Source organism: Tamandua tetradactyla, chromosome 3 (genome assembly GCF_023851605.1).
Source record: "Tamandua tetradactyla isolate mTamTet1 chromosome 3, mTamTet1.pri, whole genome shotgun sequence".
In the NCBI taxonomy this organism is placed as follows: domain Eukaryota; kingdom Metazoa; phylum Chordata; class Mammalia; order Pilosa; family Myrmecophagidae; genus Tamandua; species Tamandua tetradactyla.
The window spans coordinates 210,847,211-210,866,509 of NC_135329.1; the positions used below are offsets into that span (position 1 = coordinate 210,847,211).

General features: G+C 54.0%; 1 protein-coding gene across 7 annotated transcripts in view; it reads left to right on the forward strand.

Annotated features, from left to right (window-relative positions):
• MROH2A (maestro heat like repeat family member 2A) overlaps positions 1 to 19,299 on the forward strand; it is a 78,790-nt gene that overhangs the window by 29,636 nt on the left and 29,855 nt on the right. For 4 of the 7 annotated variants that reach the window (XR_013173131.1, XR_013173133.1, XM_077155494.1 and 1 more), the window contains exons 4-19: positions 1,128 to 1,259; positions 1,495 to 1,657; positions 3,038 to 3,136; positions 3,884 to 4,038; positions 4,539 to 4,682; positions 5,165 to 5,257; positions 5,332 to 5,410; positions 5,539 to 5,652; positions 8,228 to 8,304; positions 9,220 to 9,339; positions 9,670 to 9,780; positions 11,294 to 11,441; positions 15,941 to 15,981; positions 16,553 to 16,694; positions 16,919 to 16,971; positions 17,423 to 17,530. Coding sequence is in view for 3 of the 7 variants with exons in the window: in XM_077155494.1 (XP_077011609.1) it covers positions 1,128 to 1,259; positions 1,495 to 1,657; positions 3,038 to 3,136; positions 3,884 to 4,038; positions 4,539 to 4,682; positions 5,165 to 5,257; positions 5,332 to 5,410; positions 5,539 to 5,652; positions 8,228 to 8,304; positions 9,220 to 9,339; positions 9,670 to 9,780; positions 11,294 to 11,441; positions 15,941 to 15,981; positions 16,553 to 16,694; positions 16,919 to 16,971; positions 17,423 to 17,530 (1,779 nt within the window). In the remaining 4 variants the exon portion in view is untranslated. The remainder of the gene's footprint in view (positions 1 to 1,127; positions 1,260 to 1,494; positions 1,658 to 3,037; positions 3,137 to 3,883; positions 4,039 to 4,538; positions 4,683 to 5,164; positions 5,258 to 5,331; positions 5,411 to 5,538; positions 5,653 to 8,227; positions 8,305 to 9,219; positions 9,340 to 9,669; positions 9,781 to 11,293; positions 11,442 to 15,940; positions 15,982 to 16,552; positions 16,695 to 16,918; positions 16,972 to 17,422; positions 17,531 to 19,299) is intronic. The other 3 variants (XR_013173132.1, XM_077155496.1, XR_013173134.1) reach the window with 2 other exon arrangements.

Below are 19,299 nucleotides of genomic sequence, written 5' to 3' on the forward strand. Positions count from 1 at the left end.
TGCTTAATATACTCTGGGATGTATCTAGGCATTACATTGAGCTATACAGTACTAAAGGCTCTCATTCTTATTCTGGGCTCCCTGTGTTTGGATTGTTTAAATGATCTATCCAGACAGGCTGAGTCAGATTATGTGCTACAGAAAATTTAGGTTCTGGAAAAATAAAACTTTCTTCCTTTGGTCTCAAATTGTAGATGAGGGTCTAAAATATAGACAATGTCTTCCTTACTCCTATATTCTGAATTACCTTAATCTCCACCTGATCAGCTTCATTCTTATCTCTAATTACCAGGTTATACATATATAAAACAGCCTCTCAAATTCCAGAAATAACAATTACCACTCCAGGCGAAATGTGACCACTGTAAGAGCTTATACAATCTAGGTCCTTATTTTCTTAAAAGTACTTTCTAATTGAGACCATACAGTATTTGCTCTTTTGTTTCTGGCTTATTTTGCCTAAGAAGTGGGACTTTCTTATTCCTTTTAGTAGTACACTCTCTTCCCTTATGTAAAGTCAAACCTTGCTCTTTATGGGCTGCTTGTCATGGCTGATGAAATGAGATTCATTCTCAAATATGACTGTCCTGGGATGGCCCTTATTTCACAATTAAGTAGTCTAATCACATCTAAAACAAGGCCATTTTCAATGGCAATAAGTGCAAGGTGGGAAGCAAAGTGGAGTAAAAGGCAAGCTTCCTGGCCACAAATGTGCCTTAGTGGGGGCCAGGGCATGGCAAACCTGCTTTATTGGGCTTTCAAGTTGGCTAGTGCCTTGTTTGTGGAGGACTTTTTCTGGTGACCATTTGATACCTGCCTATATCTGACTGAAGACAGGGAAGAGAGAACCAACTTGCAAACCCATATGGATAGGGCCAGTAGGCTGAGAAGGAAGGGGGGAGGGAAGGAGAAGAACTTGGATTTGGAGGAGTTGGGATCTGTAGCTTGATTGGTTTTGGGAATGGTGGTTGTAATTGCCAAGCTGAGGTAAACAGGATCCAGTGGGAGGGAGGAGATGGTAAACTTGTGGCAAATCTGACGTGGGGTCCTGGGGTCAGTGTTGGATGCATTGCCAGGCCCCAGTGCAAAGTCTGGGGATCTTTACACCCACCATGCTTGTTTCCCAGATTTCCAACCAGCGCAAAGTCAACATTTACAACATCCTCCAAGAGATCATCCAGCAAGAAGGAGAGCTGGAGGAGCAGTGTGTTCAGAGGCTGGTTGCCATTGCCTCCAAGGAGATGAGGGGGGTCCAGGAGGTAGCAGAGCCCTTGGCTCCATCGGTGCTCTCCCTTCCTCCCAGCCCAGGGCTGGGCCATGGGTGGCATGGCTGGGGAAGCTCAAGGCCCTCTGCAGTGACCTCACAGGGCAAGAATAAATTGAGTCCAGAGAAGATGAGTAGCCAAGTGGGGGTGGAGCAAGCATGGGGTTAGAGAGTTTGGGTGAAGGTCTACAGCCAATGGTGGCACACACCCTTCTCCTGTCCCCCTCCAGGTCGACAGCTATGTGATGGCAGAGGTGGCAAGTGACACCCTGGTGGCTCTGTCCCGAAACCACTTCAGCTTGGTCATGTATGAGCTGCAGCACCACCTCAAGCCCCTCAACCTCACCGATGAATTTGTCATCATCACCTTGGCCAAGTTGGCCAATGGCAATGGTAGGGGTCTCTGGTCCTCAACCCTCCTTTTCCTCTGCCTCTTTCCATCTCTGTCTTTGTCTCTGCCCCTCCCTTTCCATCTTTCTCTTTTCTTACCTTTTCTTCATCTCCGTATGGCTCTTAGACTACCTTAGCTGCTAAGATTCTCTCTGAATGAGAGAGCTGCTTCTGCCTCTCATTCTGAGTATAGATGGACTCACGTCAATAGGATGTGCTGATGAATTACAAATGGGAGTGAAGGAACCTGGGGGAATTAAGAAGGACTCTCAGGTTTTGAATTTTAGCAACTGGGTATTTGGTGGGTTTGTGTCCTGATACAGGAAATATTGGGAGATGGGGAGACTTTGTTTTGTATGTCTTAAATTTGGATTACTTTTGAGCCATCTGATAAGAAGTCCAGTCATCAGTTGGTTTGTGGGTGCAGGGCTCAGAGGGCAGCCTGGGTCCAGCGTCCATACTGAGTGACCTCAAGAGTGTAGGCTGAGAGTGACCAAAACCATCACCGCCAGGGGAAGGGGGACAGAGAGAAGAGAAGAGAAAAGGGCAAGGGGCAGCTTCGAAGGGCACCAGTATTATAGGGCTCAGGAGGCATCGTCAGAGAGCAGGGGGAAGCTGAGGGTCATGGGGCCTGGTACCCAAGAGGAGAGGGATTCAGAAAGGAGGATGTGGCCCCCTGCATCCAGTCTTCCAGGGGTCAGTAAGAGGAGGCTAGAGGAGGCCATTGGCAGAGAAGAGGCTCCCAGGGTGCTTGGGATGGAGGCCCAAATGAGAGGCGGGGAGGGGAGGGAGAAAAGGGCTGGCTGCTGGAGGGCAGGCGGGGATAAGGGAAGGCTGGGTCTTTCTGTGGGCAAAGGTCCAGGAGAGGGGGTAGACTGAAAAGGACATAAAGTCTCAGCAGGGGGTGGGGTGGGCCCAAAACTTGACTCCCCTACCCCATTTCAATGCTCCATTTCTTTCTCTGCTCTTTTACTGCTTGCCTGTTGCTTTCACTCAACCTCCCCTTCTCAGCAGCTGTCCCCACACCCCGTTTCTTCATTCATCCTTCACCCTTAAAGGAGCCAGCACATGTCCTTGGAGACAAAAGGTGCTGTGTGCTCCTCTGGGGCTCTTCGTGTTCTCACTCCAGGCCGCGCCCTCTCTCTCCCTCACTTTGGCCCCTCTCCGCCTTCCTCTTGCCCCTCTATTCCTCCTGCTGTTTCCACCTCTTCTCCTCTCCTCTTTTCCTTCCTCTCTTCCTTTCCCTTTTGCCCATTTCTGGCTCACGCTTTTTACCCCATCATTGACTCTCCCCATTGGGTGAGGGGTTGTCAGGGCCCCTTGTCCTGGCTTCCCTGTCCCTGCTGACCGGGTCTCCTGATGGCCTCTGGCCTGTCCCTGCAGTGTTCGAGTTTATCCCCTACATGGGCATCACCCTGGCCACCATCCTCACCATGCTGAGGCTCGCCAGTGAGGACAAGATGCGGCAGGTGATCTGTGGGGGTGAGTGTCCTGCCTGGGCCTGCAGGTCGGGCCCTCGGGTTGGGGGAGTGTGGGGGAAGGGGTGGGGCAGGGGTTGGAGAACAGGAGGTGCCTGTTCTATTTGAATTCTATTTGAATTCTCCATTTGAGTGCTCAGGCACTTGGCCCATCTCCTACTTCCTGTGGCCTCCAACTGATCCTCTGGGGAGGCTGGTGGCTGAGAGGCAGGTGGGTTTTTAGAAGCCCAGAGCGTGGAGAGGAGGGGACCGGGACCCTGCAGGCATGCATTTTAGAAGCAGACCAGAGCAGGGCAAGGGGGAGCCACAGGAGAGGAGGAGCAGGGAAAGATGCTTTGTCATGGGCTGGATTGGGGCAAGTCTTCGAAGGCATGTAAAGCTGGTTAACTTGCCCCAGGCTTTAACTATATAACGTTTCTGTGGGCCGAAAGTCCTGCTGCCCTAGCAAAGTAGGACGAAGTATTTGTCACCATCTGCATTCGAAGCCCCTGGGAGGTGGGCAAAGGTTCAAATCCCAGGCCCCAGCCCTGCATCTGTACCACAGACACAAGGGCCCGAAGGCTGTGGAGTTGGGGGGGGTGTGTTGGGGGGAGGGCCTGACCCTCCCAGATATGCAGAGGAAGCATTAGGGAAGCGTGAGGGGGAGCCATGGTGTGGGCCACCAGCTCCGGAACCGGCCAGCTCGGGACCCAGGAGTGGGTGGGCGGCTAAGTTTGGGCTGTTTCGCTGCCCCTGGCCCCGACCGGGCCAGCAGCCGTGGAGACCTTCTGCGAGGCAGTGCAGTTTTACCTGAAGCACTCGGAGGACAGCGTGTACCCGGTGATGACCGAAAAGCAGTTCGCTGTGAAGCTGTTCCCCGTGTACCGCCACTTTGTGACCGTGTGGCTGAGGAACAACAGCCCCGAGGTAGGTGCGGCCTTCACAGGGGGTCCCCGTGGCGCCCCCAGGTCCCTGCCTTCCAGCCTGCTGGGGAGGGGATGGAGATGCCCAGAGAGTCAGGGGCACCACGGGGCGGACAGCAGGGCAGAGCGGAGGGGCGGGTGGGTGCTAGCCTGCAGGGCGCCGCATGGGCCCGGGGGGCTCCCAGAGGGCTCCAGGAAGCTTCCCAGGGAGGGGCTGGGCCCTCTTGGAAGCATCAGGCTGTGAGCTCTTCCCACGACCCTGTGACGTAGGCGGCTGAGAACTTGGCCAAGGCCGCCTGGCTAGGAAGGGACAGGGCTGGGACTCAAGGGGGGTGGGATGAGGGGTGGCGCGGGGCTCAGAGCCGGGCCTCAGCTCTCTCCTTCCAAGACTCCTTGGACCAGGTGAGGTGGCCTCCAGCTCCACGGGCTGGGCTGAGGTCTTGCTGGGGGCTGGGGCTGGGGGTCCTGGGAGGTCGAATCCACAGGCCCCACTCCCTGTGGCAGGTCAAGCTCGGGGTCATCAAGTCCCTGAGACCCATGCTGAGCCTGCTCCTGCCCAGCAATGACATGCGGGAGCAGGTGTACGACTACATCCCCCTGCTGCTGGCGGAGTACCGGGGCAGCCTGGAGGCCCTCTTCATCACGCAGGTGGATGTGCAGGGCGTGAGGGCCTCCCGTGCCCAGGGGCAGGGTCCTCGGGGCGGGGTTGCGGGCGTCAGCAATCCTGTGGCCTGGGGGTGGCAGCCCAAGGCCCGGGCCCTCCGTGGGTTTGGGGGGAAATGGACGTGGCCCTTTCCTGGGAGGTTGTGGCCACTAACCCTCAAAACCCCGGGAAGGGGTCACTCATCTTTCAAACGAGGTCTGGCCCATGGCCTGAGAGCAAGGAGCAGGGACGAATGTGTTCGCTTAGGGAACGCTCTGTCAGTGGCTCTGGCTCAAGCCTGGGACCTGTCCCCGTGAGTGGGAGGGACAACTGGAAAAGGTCTTTAAGTCCACGCGTGGTGGTTTCCCTGTGCCCAGGGACCAGCCGGGTCTTGCTAAAAGGCAGAGTCCGTAATCGGCTCGACAGACCCTGCTGAGTGGCAGGGGGCCAGCATTGGCACCCACCTGCACTTGCCCATCCTTTGCAGGTGTTGAGGCAGATCCTGGAAGCGGCAGTTGCCACCAGCACCCCCATCCCCCAAATGCAGCTGCACACCATTTTCTCAGAGCTGCATGTCCAGGTGAGGCCGGCCGTCTCGGGCGGGTCCGCATGCAGCATCCAGCTAGGGTCTCACCCTGTCCCCCCCAACCGCAGGTGTGTGCCAGGGCCCCGGCCCAGCAGCAGCACAGCGGCCAGAACCTGAGGGAGATGGTACACTGCTTCATAGCCCTGGGTGAGGCACCGGGAGACGGGCTGCCCTGTGCCTCTGGGGGACCCGGCCCACTATGGGCTCAGGGCCCCCGGCTGCCCACTTGGGCCCGGTCGGGGCTCGGTGACTGAAGTGGCCCTTCCTCCCTGCAGCCCGCTCCTACCCTCAGGAGCTGATGAAGTTCTTCCTCAGCCATATGGTAACGAGCAAGGAGGCCATCCGCGTGGGCACCCTGAGCCTCGTCAGGTCCGTGGTGGGTGCAGATGGTGAGTGATGGCAGAGGAGGCGGGGGCAGGGCTGCAGGACAGAGCGTTTCCTCCTGCGCAGACACTGCTGGGTGGGCCAAGGGAACCAAAGAGTCTTGGTTGCTTCACGGTTTCTACCCTTAGCCTCACCACTCCTGCCCACCCCAACCCAACCCTCTCCTTAAGCCTCAAGTCCCAGCTTCCATCTGAGTCTGCCTTCACAGCTCTGAACTTGAATCCTGGTGCCGACCCCCCAAGCTAAATCAAAGGCTGGTTAAAAGGCTTAACTATGTATAACACGTAGGCAGAAGCCTCAAATCCCACTGTCCCAAGAATTAACAGTGCATATCCCAATTCTAAATCCCAAATACAAGCCCAAATGCTGCATCTGCCAACTTAACCTTAGAAAGAAAGCGCCGCCCCTAGCCAAGGCATGAACTCATAGGGCACCTTTGTGTGAACAGATAAGGGATGATATCCTTAATATAGGGACGGTTTTCATACAAGGTGACTAGGAAAAGCTACCGAGTAGGAAATGGTAGAAGTAAATGGTTGGGTGGGGGTGCGGGTGAGGTTGTCCCAATGCCACAGGTGGTCAGCGTTACACCTGGCACCCATGGAGACATGGTATTTCACTCTCCAAGTTGGCAGATGATCAGGAATGCCTGCTATGGGCAAGGATGCACAAAAATGGACAAGGGACATGGTGGCGATCCTCTTTAGAAAATAATCTATCATTGTTGATTAAAATAGAGATTTACATGCCTCTGGCCTCAGCCTGCCCACTCCAGTGAACATTCTGAAGCAATGTGAACTAATATGCACTGGCATATGTTGCCAAAAGTAATGGGAAAAATCACAGAAAAAATGAAAAACTTTACAGAAGTAGAAGCTTGGCACACCTTTTCTGGAAAAACACAGCAATGCGAAGACTTGCGTTTTTTGTGGCTGACTGGCAAGATGTCTAGAAAATTGCAACATGGGTAACGTGAAGCCCTGGGGGCAAAGACAGGAAGCATGGGGCAGCGCCCACGCTCCCCCTCAGCAGGGTACCCTTGTGCAGTGCACAGACCAAGCAACTGTATATGAAGGACCTTCCTCTGGCATTGAACCCTGCCTCTTACACATCATTGATGGGGTGTGAATTGAGAAAACTTTCTGGGCACTCTGTTGAATTGGGACAAAACTTGGGCTCAACAATCCAGCTTTTGGTCAATTGTTTGCAGGAATAGTTGGATAATTGCCCAAAGGTGTTTAAGAACAAAACTTAGAAACAATCTAAATGTTTTTCTGTAGGGAATTTGCAGAAGAAATGCTATTATATCCACATAATGGAATATTCCACAACCATTAAGAAGGGGGTAGTCAATTTAGACATTTTCCTGAAAAAAGCTGCCTTCTTTTTTTCAACATGGGCAGGCACCGGGAATCGAACTCGGGTCCTCAGGCATGGCAGGCAAGCATTCTTACCTGCTGAGCCACCGTGGCCCACCCAAAAGCAGCCTTCTTTACATTAAGTATAACAAATGGTATGGAACAGAAAATACAGCATGGCTTCAGTTATGTGAAAGAAATCTGTATATATATATATTTTGGGGGAGGTGCATGGTCCGGGCATCGAACCCAGGTCTCCTGCATGAAAGGTGAGTATTCTACCACTGAGCCGCCCATGCACCCTCAAAATCTATATTTTTTAATGCATAAACAGTTTTAGAAGGCTACATCTAAACTGTTAATAGTGTTTATCTTTTTTTTTAATTTTGCAATGTACATGATACTATTTTTTACAATCAGAAAAAAATTCCCCTTTTTGTGACAAAAACTCTAAATTGTAACATTTTCCCTTAATGCCTGATGACCTGGCCCCTGCTTCCTTAGCCTCATTTTCCCTGATTCCTACCCCAGCGTCCACTGCTAGCAACACCAAGCCCGGAGCATGGCGAGAACTTGAGCACCCAACTCTAATTCCTCCTGTCTGGGAGCTCTGCAGCACCTTCTCGCGCTTTACCCCACCTTCCTTCCTCTTCCTCCTTTCGCTGCAGCTGCTGCCATCAGTTCTATGGCTAGCCAATGCTTGGACAGTGCTTGTTGTGTGCCAGGCATCGCGGTAGCTACTTTAGTGCTCATGAGAGCTTCATGGGAGAGGGAGTATTATTGTCCACAACTTACTGTGGGGGAAACCGAGGCAGAAAGAGGCTGGGCACTCCACCCAGGGTCACACTGTTGGGGTGTGGTGGGGCCAGGATGCGAGCCCAGGCAGCCTGGCACCCGAGTGCCTGCTCTTCACTGCTGCACTTTGCAGTCTCGAAAGACCCACCGTGTGTGCCCAGAACTGTGTCCTCAGATGCTGGGGGACAAAAGACATCCTGGGCAGAGACCCCGTGCTCAAGGACAAAATGGCTGCTTGAGACACACACACACAGCCGAGGCCTGGCTAGAGGACGTGGCCCAGCTGGGCCAGAGAGCAGGGAGGAGACAGGAGGCGAGGGAGACAGGCTGTCGCCTGTGAGACCCGCCTGTGGGCGGCAGGGCCTCGGGCCTCGCCCGGGCGTTCTCCTCAGAGCCGGGCCTGAGGCAGGCCGCTTTCCTCTCTCAGAGCCCAAGATGAGCCCGCGGACCATCTACCTGGCCATCAGGGTGGTCAAGAATGTACTGTCTGACACCCGGTCTAAGGTAAGAGGGCAGGGACGGGGAAGGATGGGGCTCGGGGCACCCTCGGTCAGTCAGGACAGGCAGGCCCCTCTGGGGGCCGGGGGCTGTGGGCCTCCCGAGCTGACACCTTTGAGAGAAAACCCAGCTTCCCATCAAGCGCCTAGTAGGGGCCACTGAAAACGTGCGAGTCCCACTCTTGAGATGCTCACTCCCACTCTTGAGATGCTCATTCCCACCCGCGACCTCGAGTTTTCAAACACGCTGCCTTGGGCACCACTTTGGACCCTGAAAGGCTGAGCAAATCCAGCTCCAGGCAGAGCCGCTCAGCTGCTAGGGGTTCCATGAGTGGATAAACCACTGAGGGGTACGCACCCCTCCTCAAATGAAAGGCCCAGAGCCACAGTCTCAGCTGCTCTGCGGCTGTACCCATGGGAAGCACAGATTTGGGTCTGGGTAGGGGGCGCCGAGGGCTGCTGGGGAGCCAAAGCTTGTCTGGGGAAGGAAGAGGCCCAGCCTGGGAGGTCTGCACAGCGTTTGAGGAAAAGGTGGAGGGAATTTGGGTTGCAGATTCAGGCAGTGCAGTCTTCAATACTTGGAGAGCTGTAGAGAAAGGGAATAAGAGAGCTCTGCATCGCCCCCACCAAGTAGGTCTCATACAGCAAGCCCCGGGAGCCCAGGCTAAGAGAGAAGTTTGACCCTACCAGAGCTGCCAACTGCAGAAGGGAGGGAGCTCCATGCCACTGAAGAGCTCGAATGGGGCTCCTGAGTGGGATGCTGCAGAGAGGGGCTTCTGGATGAGTTGGGAGGGATAGGATCGGCAGTAGACAGGGGGTTCCTAAGGACCCTGCCAGCCCAGAGCACCCCCTGTTCCTAGCTGGATGGGTATGGGATGCTGGATCTCCTGGCCACCAGCAAGACCACTGCTCTGTCCCACAGGTGAGAATGGCCATTCTACGCATCATCGGCCAGTTGGCTCTTTCTGGCCACCAGGACAGGATCAAAGGCTGGGGCCTCAAGTACGTGTCTGTGCAGCTGACTCTCTCCACCTACAAACTGGTGAGTGGCCCATACCACAGAGTGGCTGGACTTTGAAAGTAGTTTCCGAAAGGGTTGAGGATGGAATACTGCTCAGTGGACCTGTGCTTGAACCAAAGTGCATGGGCACTCTTGACACACGTGCACAGTCATTTGTAAACTGCCGGGAAAGGTGTGTGCAGTCACACTGGCAGTAACCTGGAGAATATACTCCAGAGACATGCAGAGCTCTGAGCATCTCGGAAACCCACCATCTGGGTATCAAGTCCCTAGGGGAGTGAGGAGACCAAACGAAAGACCATGGCCAGCCCTGCCAACCCAAAGGCAGGAGCCCCTTGTTCTGTCTTCTAGACAAATCGCAGGGATAGCTTTTATCAAAGGGACTTGGAGGAGAAGATGGTCCACAAGGTCACCATGGACACCGTGAGAATCATCACCTCCTCTGTCAGTGGGATGACCAATGTGAGTGAGCCCCTCACCCCTGCCCCACCAGGAACTGATGGATATCACTCAGGTCTGCATTGTGCCACATGGTACAATGCCAGAGAGGATGTGTGTGCCAAGCTTCTGGGCTATAGCTTCTCCCATTCCTGCTGCCTGGAATGCCTGGGGTACCTTCCTCTTCCAATTTCCTAGTTCTCATTTTTCAGGACCCAGTTCCATAGCCCCCTTGATGGGAACTTATTTTTCATCTCTGCACCTCCAGATGCTGGCACAGTGCTTGACACTCAGCAGACCACAATAAGTACCTGTTGACTTATTGCCTGAAATGTGTCCATTACCTTAAGCACTTTCAGTCCAGGTATCTGAGGGCCAGAGTAAAGAAATGATTTTAGGTGTTTAATTCCTGAAACATTCAGTGAGCTCCTACCGTGTAAAGGCCATGAGGGCCTACACTGTGAGTATTCAGAAATAATTCAGACCCAGGGAGTTTACTGGCTATAGGGGAAACAAGTGTTTCAACTTTTAATTGCAATGAAACATGACATAGCAATAAGATAGGAGAAATTTGCTAGCATAGCATTAAGGACGATTAAGTGAGGCCATAGGCCAGATGATCCCTGACCAGTGACAGCTTATCTTAATTGCAGAAATAATGATAATAATAATAATAGCTATGGTCCATTGAGTGCCTACATATATAACAGGTACTGCATTAGGTATGCAACATGTAGAATCTCATTTGATTATCCCAACAACCATATTAGACAGATTCTCTTATAATTATTCTAATTTTATAGATAAGGAGATTAAGGCTCAGAGGGACTCATTAGTTTTCTGAAGGCCTCATCGTGGGTAAATGGTATAGTCAGGATGAAAGTACTCTTTCCAATTCAACATGGTGCCTCCCTGGGGGAGACCCAGGGGCTGGGGGATTCTAGTCCTAGGGGCTGGGATGGGTCAAATGAGTTCATTTGTTAGTTGGTAGCACCGGAGCATCACTCCAAACTCCTAAGCATGGGGATAGGGAGGAGGGGCCAGGATAAACTGGCAGTGTTCAATGGCTACCCAAGGAGAACCACTGGGTGGGAGGGGTGGATAGAGTAAGGGAGATGACATATACTGAAGGTAAAGGGCTTTAGTGACTGCTCCAAGGTCATTGGCAAGCATGGCTTGGTCATTAGCCTAGGTGTGCTTCGAGAGGACTTGGAATCCAAAGGAGGGCCCTGAAAACAGGAGGACCCAATGAATGTGGAGGTGGTAGGGACAAAGGCATTGGGTAGAGTGCATGCTACACATGACAGGACTAGCAGAAGGTGTCTCATGACACATCAGGGTTAGTGCCATGTAGATGCCCCTGACAGAGACTGGAGTTGACAGTGGGCCAGGTGAGGGCTAAGGCTACTACTGGGTTGAGGGACAGCTCAGGGGAAGTGGAGGTGGGGCAGTCACTGGATAGAGCCTTGACAGCTCTCTTTGGGTGACCATTGGATAACCCTAGCTAATCCCAGGCCCTCCCCCTATTCCCATCCAGGAGTTTTGGGTGAGACTTCTGTGCTACATCATGGAGACAGACTACACAGAGGCCTTGACCCCCATCTGCATCAGTTTGACGAACCTGGCAGAGCGCCAGCTCCACGGCAATGATGGGGGGTCCAGCCTGACTGCCAAGAGCAGGCACGGTGGGCAGCTCCTCTGTACCAGCTTGTGGGTAGACAGGTGGACAGCTCCATCACTCAGGGTGTTCTCTGTTCCCTCAACCCCACCTCCCCTTCTCTAGAAAGTATCCTTGAGACTCAATAGCTAGGAAAAAGGAGCATGGGTGTCAATCTGAGGAGGTGTTGACATCCTGCAAACTTCCTCTTGGTATCTGAGGAGCTGTTGACATCCTGAGGAGGTGCTGACATCCTGCAAACTTCTTCTTGGTAGCTCAGCCCTTAAGTCTTTATACCCCAGCCAGATCCCCAGTCCATACCACCCTGGGGAGGTCTCGATTCAGTCTCTGCCTAGACATGACTTATGAGCCAGCTAAAGTGACCACAGACCTCCCACCAAGACCACAAAATACACATCCAAGACCACAGACCTCCTATTTGAGACCACAGGTCTTCCATGAGAGACCACAGGTCTTCTCTCCTAGACCACAGAGAGAACTCAGGCCTTCCATCCCAGACCATGGACCTCCCATCCAAGACACAGACCTCCCACCAGGACACAGACCTCCCGTCCAGGACACAGACCCCCGGTCCAGGACACAGACCTCCCGTCCAGGACACAGACGCCCCGTCCAGGACACAGACCTCCCGTCCAGGACACAGACCCCCCGTCCAGGACACAGACCTCCCGTCCAGGACACAGACCTCCCGTCCAGGACACAGACCTCCCGTCCAGGACACAGACCCCCACCAGGACACAGATCCCCACTAGGACACAGACCCCCACCAGGACACAGATCCCCACCAGGACACAGATCCCCACTAGGACACAGACCCCCACCAGGACACAGATCCCCACCAGGACACAGACCTCCCGTCCAGGACACAGACCCCCACCAGGACACAGACCCCCACCAGGACACAGACCCCCACTAGGACACAGACCCCCACCAGGACACAGACCCCCACTAGGACACAGACCCCCCGTCCAGGACACAGACCTCCCGTCCAGGACACAGACCTCTCGTCCAGGACACAGACCCCCACCAGGACACAGACCCCCACCAGGACACAGACCCCCACCAGGACACAGATCCCCACTAGGACACAGACCCCCACCAGGACACAGACCCCCACTAGGACACAGACCCCCACCAGGACACAGACCCCCACTAGGACACAGACCCCCCGTCCAGGACACAGACCTCCCGTCCAGGACACAGACCTCTCGTCCAGGACACAGACCCCCACCAGGACACAGATCCCCACCAGGACACAGATCCCCACTAGGACACAGACCCCCACCAGGACACAGATCCCCACCAGGACACAGACCTCCCGTCCAGGACACAGACCCCCACCAGGACACAGACCCCCACCAGGACACAGACCCCCACTAGGACACAGACCCCCACCAGGACACAGACCCCCACTAGGACACAGACCCCCCGTCCAGGACACAGACCCCCCGTCCAGGACACAGACCCCCACTAGGACACAGACCTCCCGTCCAGGACACAGACCCCCACCAGGACACAGATCCCCACTAGGACACAGACCCCCACCAGGACACAGACCTCCCGTCCAGGACACAGACCCCCACCAGGACACAGACCTCCCGTCCAGGACACAGACCCCCACTAGGACACAGACCTCCCGTCCAGGACACAGACCCCCACCAGGACACAGACCTCCACCAGGACACAGACCCCCACCAGGACACAGACCTCCACCAGGACACAGACCCCCACCAGGACACAGACCTCCCGTCCAGGACACAGACCCCCACCAGGACACAGACCCCCACCAGGACACAGATCCCCACTAGGACACAGACCCCCACCAGGACACAGATCCCCACTAGGACACAGACCCCCACCAGGACACAGACCTCCCGTCCAGGACACAGACCCCCACCAGGACACAGACCTCCCGTCCAGGACACAGACCCCCACTAGGACACAGACCTCCCGTCCAGGACACAGACCTCCTGTCCAGGACACAGACCTCCACCAGGACACAGACCCCCACCAGGACACAGACCTCCCGTCCAGGACACAGACCTCCACCAGGACACAGACCCCCACCAGGACACAGACCCCCATTAGGACACAGACCCCCACCAGGACACAGACCCCCACTAGGACACAGACCCCCCGTCCAGGACACAGACCCCCCGTCCAGGACACAGACCCCCACTAGGACACAGACCTCCTGTCCAGGACACAGACCCCCACCAGGACACAGATCCCCACTAGGACACAGACCCCCACCAGGACACAGACCTCCCGTCCAGGACACAGACCCCCACCAGGACACAGACCTCCCGTCCAGGACACAGACCCCCACTAGGACACAGACCTCCCGTCCAGGACACAGACCTCCACCAGTACACAGACCCCCACCAGGACACAGACCTCCACCAGGACACAGACCCCCACCAGGACACAGACCTCCCGTCCAGGACACAGACCCCCACCAGGACACAGACCTCCCGTCCAGGACACAGACCCCCACTAGGACACAGACCTCCCGTCCAGGACACAGACCTCCACCAGTACACAGACCCCCACCAGGACACAGACCTCCACCAGGACACAGACCCCCACCAGGACACAGACCTCCCGTCCAGGACACAGACCTCCACCAGGACACAGACCCCCACCAGGACACAGACCCCCATTAGGACACAGACCCCCACCAGGACACAGACCCCCACTAGGACACAGACCCCCCGTCCAGGACACAGACCCCCCGTCCAGGACACAGACCCCCACTAGGACACAGACCTCCTGTCCAGGACACAGACCCCCACCAGGACACAGATCCCCACTAGGACACAGACCCCCACCAGGACACAGACCTCCCGTCCAGGACACAGACCCCCACCAGGACACAGACCTCCCGTCCAGGACACAGACCCCCACTAGGACACAGACCTCCCGTCCAGGACACAGACCTCCACCAGTACACAGACCCCCACCAGGACACAGACCTCCACCAGGACACAGACCCCCACCAGGACACAGACCTCCCGTCCAGGACACAGACCCCCACCAGGACACAGACCCTCACTAGGACACAGACCTCCACCAGGACACAGACCCCCACCAGGACACAGACCCCCATTAGGACACAGACCTCCCGTCCAGGACACAGACCCCCCGTCCAGGACACAGACCCCCACCAGGACACAGATCCCCACTAGGACACAGACCCCCCGTCCAGGACACAGACCTCCCGTCCAGGACACAGACCTCCCGTCCAGGACACAGACCTCCTGTCCAGGACACAGACCCCCACCAGGACACAGACCCCCCGTCCAGGACACAGACCTCCCGTCCAGGACACAGACCTCCCATCCAGGACACAGACCCCCACCAGGACACAGACCCCCACTAGGACACAGACCCCCACCAGGACACAGACCTCCCGCCCAGGACACAGACCCCCACTAGGACACAGACCCCCACCAGGACACAGACCCCCACCAGGACACAGACCCCCACCAGGACACAGACCCCCACTAGGACACAGACCCCCACCAGGACACAGACCCCCACCAGGACACAGACCTCCCACTAGGACACAGACCCCCACCAGGACACAGACCCCCACCAGGACACAGACCTCCCACTAGGACACAGACCCCCACCAGGACACAGACCCCCACCAGGACACAGACCTCCCGTCCAGGTCACAGACCTCCACCAGTACACAGACCCCCACCAGGACACAGACCTCCACCAGGACACAGAGCTCCCACCAGGACACAGACCTCCCGTCCAGGACACAGACGTCCCATTCACTTCTATCGTAGTACACCTGAGTTGAGCACTATTAACATCAGGCCCACCACTTGGTGATACTGCTGTTCCCCTCCCCCCACCACTGGTTCCAAGGAGGCCACTCTCATGTGCCTGGGGCTTCTTTTGGGTGAGCACAGCAGGTGATAGGGCAATTTAGGGAGCCCCCTACGACAAGGAATGGCAAACGTCCAAGCCTGTTCTCCAAGTTTGGTCTGAGCCAGCCAGCCAGGTCATACCCGGGGTCTTCCTCATGCTGCCTTCCAAGGCTGAGTCCTTACATGCCACCTGCCCACCCTGAAACTTCACACCAGCTATGGCTTCTCCTCTGCCCATTCCTTTCAAAGCATGGTCCTTGCTTTTCAGGGACATATTGACTCCCAAAGGCCCTGAGGGAGACAGGAGAGTTTGGGTTGAAGTGCCAAGTTACTGTTGACTCAACAGAGGCTGAGATTGATAGAGAAAGACAAAACATTGTCACAGCAGGTCATGGGTCCACCACCAAATTGTCAGTCCATTAGTTCAACTCTCTCCTCCTCCCTGAATAAATTAAGTGTAATGATATTCATCACAGAAAATACCCTGTGCACACTCATTCTCCATTCTGATAGGGCGGTGGGATCATGGTGGGAAAGTGCCTTTCAGGGTATAGCCCCCTTGGAGCCATCCTGGTATGGGCAGGGCAGCCTCAACCGTGACTGCACCTCCTCCATTCCTCAGTGGACTTGCCTGCACCGCAGAAGCTGCTGGCCCGGCTCCTGGTGAGTGGCCCACACTGAATGGTGCTCCTCCTGGCCATGGCCACGCCCTGCTGTGCCACTCCCTGGAGCAACTAATTCCCCAGAGCTCCCAGAAGAGGAAGGAGTCAGGATCCTAGGAGCTTGGCAGGACAGAGCTTTCCAAGTCCCAGTCTGCATGCTTGGGGAGATTTGGCAGGTGGAGCACACTTGGGGATAGTCAGGGACCTGGTACGGACCTACTGTCATAACTTTGAGCAGCCCCAGAGCATTTATGGATACCTCCAGAGGTTCAACATGTTCTGACACTTACCTTGACCCATGGGCTCTAGTCCCTGCTCTACCAGAGCCTGGGTGGGTGGTGGGAGGTGCAGGGAAGCCCAGGGCCTTGCCCTTCATCCTCTTTGTTCTATGTAGTGTCCTTTGTGGGGGCAGCTCTCTGTCCCTGGAGATCCTTGGAGCTCTGTTTTAAAACCACCCATGTTGTCCAACTACTCCCTTTACAAAGAGAATAATGAGGCTTCGAGACAGGTAGCCAGGGGCCCATGCTGCCAGCCAGGGACAAGTCCCCACTTGAGTGTTGGTGCCCTCCCAGGTGCTGATGTCATCCCCTTACAAGGGAGAGGGCCGCGGGATAGCTGTGCTCAATCTCCTGAGGACCCTGAGCCAGACCATCGCACCCTCCATGGCTGACATGTGGGAGCTGGAAATCCCGCTGCTTGTCCAATACCTGGAAGGTGAAGGGTCCTGGGGTGCACAGCCTGAATAACTCCTACTCCATGCACGTGAACAGGAATGGGTGCACCCATGAGCCTGTTAGGGCCCTGGGAATTGACTGAGCAGGCTGGAAAGGTGTGGAGGGAATGCAGGACAAGCCGGGCCCATCCCTGGACAGCTCGAATGCCAGGCCTCAGAGGGGAGCAGCGGAAGAAAATGGCATGAGCAATGTTTCTTTTTGCAGAACATACTGAATTTACTTGGAATCAGAAGACTTGGGAGGACAAGCTGATTCAGGTAAAGAAGTAATCCTACCTGCTGAGGCTGGGGTTGAGAAGAAAGATTGGGAACAGGTGGGAAGGCATTGGGCAGGGTTGGCATGTAGGCAATTTAGGAGCATCTAAAGGTCATGTTCTTCTGTTAGAGAAGACTCGGGGAGCACCAAACATGTCCATAGCTATTATCTGTCAGCAGGGATAAGTGACAGGGTCTTCCATTCCCTGGAAACAAGTGTGGGGGAAAGCAGTAAAGGGGGCACCTTTTCCAAAGATGCAGCTCTTCCTAAGACTGTCAAGCCCACAGAACACTAGCTCTGGATCAGGGCTTTTTGGATCGAATTGTTTAGAGTTTGGGAAAGGGAAGCCAGAGTGGGCGAGTCACCTATCAAGGCTGTGCAGCAGTCCCAGACCCAGTGAGAACAGAGCTAGGGGCCTTTGGCCCTTCCCACTGACATTTGCTGCCTCCCCAGTTTCTGAGAAACTCCCTCAAGAAGACTTGGGGGTCCAGCTGGAGCCTGCGCCTGAGCAAAGAGCTGAACAACCAGATCGAGAGCTTTGACAGCCCCTCCCTGGAGAAGGTGTGTCCTCACAACCAAGGGGAATTCTGAGGGTGGGGACTCCCATGGAGGGGCAGAGCAGAGAGGACAGCACTGTCTATGAGACCCGCTGAGCCTTTGGCTTGTCTCCAGGGTCCTGGAGGAGAGGGGAGGTGGTCTAGACAAGAGGCTTTTAGGTTTTTTTGGTTTGGTTTTCTTTTAAGACACTGCTCCACTGAAGCTGGGGGTCTCCCTCCAGTCACCAGCTTTCCCATCCTCCTCACCCCAGCCCCCACATGTGGCGGTCCCAGAGCAGAGTCTGGCAGAGCAGGATGGAGGTGACTTAAATGGTCTTGGTAAATAGTATAAAGTGAGAGAATGAGCTTGAACCACAGAAGACTAAGTGGTTGTGGGTTCTAGCTCAACAGGGAAGAAGAAGGGAAGAAGATATGGCCTATAGAACAAAAAAAGTTTTTTCCCCCAAACACAGAGTGGCAAGCTGGTTTCTCCAGCTGGTCTCCAAACTTCTGGAGCAGGTTGCTTCCTACTAGATGGTGCTGACACCATGTCCCCTCCCCAGACAAACAGTTGGATAAAGTCACTTGTTCTTGATTTGTCCAGATCCTGGTTCATGCTCACATGTGTATATTTTGCTGTAAAAACACATTTGTAAACCTATAAAACACTGTTGAAGATATTAGAAAAGATATACATATGCAGAAAGACATTCCATGTTCATGGATTGGAAGACTTAAGGTAGTTAAAGGTGGTGATCCTCTCCAGACGGATCCAACACCATCCCTATCAAAATACCAGCTGCCTGGTGTGCAGAAATTGTCGGGCCAATTCTAAAATTCAGGTGGCGATTCAAGGGGCCCAGGAAAGTCCAAAAATCTTGAAAAAGAAGAGAATTGGATGACTCACAATTCCCAGTTTTCAAGACTTGTTACACTGCTGAAGTAGACAGGACATTGTATTACTACCATAAGGGTAGACAGGCATACAGTCCAATGGAATTGAACCAAGAGTCCAGAAATAAACCCTCACATTTATGATCAACTGATTTGCAAAAAAGAGTTCCAAGGCAGTTTAGTGAAGGGAAGACCATAGTCTTTTTAACAAATGGTGCCAAGGCAACTGGATATCCACCTGCAAAAGAATGAGGTTGGAGCCCTTCCTTACACCATATGCAAAATTTAATCCAAAGTGGATCACAGACCTAAATGTAAGAGCTAAAATTATACAATTCATAGAAAAAAAATGTAGAATTTGGCAATTTTTTTTAGATATGATACCAAAAGAACAAGTAACGAAGTTATTTGGACTACATCAAAGTTAAAAACTTTTGTGCTGCAAATAATACCATCAAGAAAGCAAAAGTACAATGCACAGAATGGGAGAAAATATTTGCAAATCATCTACCTGATAGAGACCTATTTCGACATATAAAAATCTCTTACAACTCCATAATATAAAGACAAATATCCCAACTAAAAAATGGGCAAAAGTTCTTAATAGACATTTCTTTCAAGAAGACTAAAAAATAGCCAACTGGTAAATGAACATCATTAGACATTAGGGAAATGCAAATCAAACCCACAACGAGATGCCACTTTAAATGTACTAAGATAGCTATAATACAATAAGAATAAAAAGACAGATAATAACAATCGTTGGTGACAGCATGGAAAATTTGGAACCCTCATACATTGTGGGTGGAAATGTAAAATGGTGCAGTTGCTTTGGAAAACACTTCCTCAAAATGTTAAACATACAGTTACCATGTGAGCCAACAAGAAATGAAAACATAT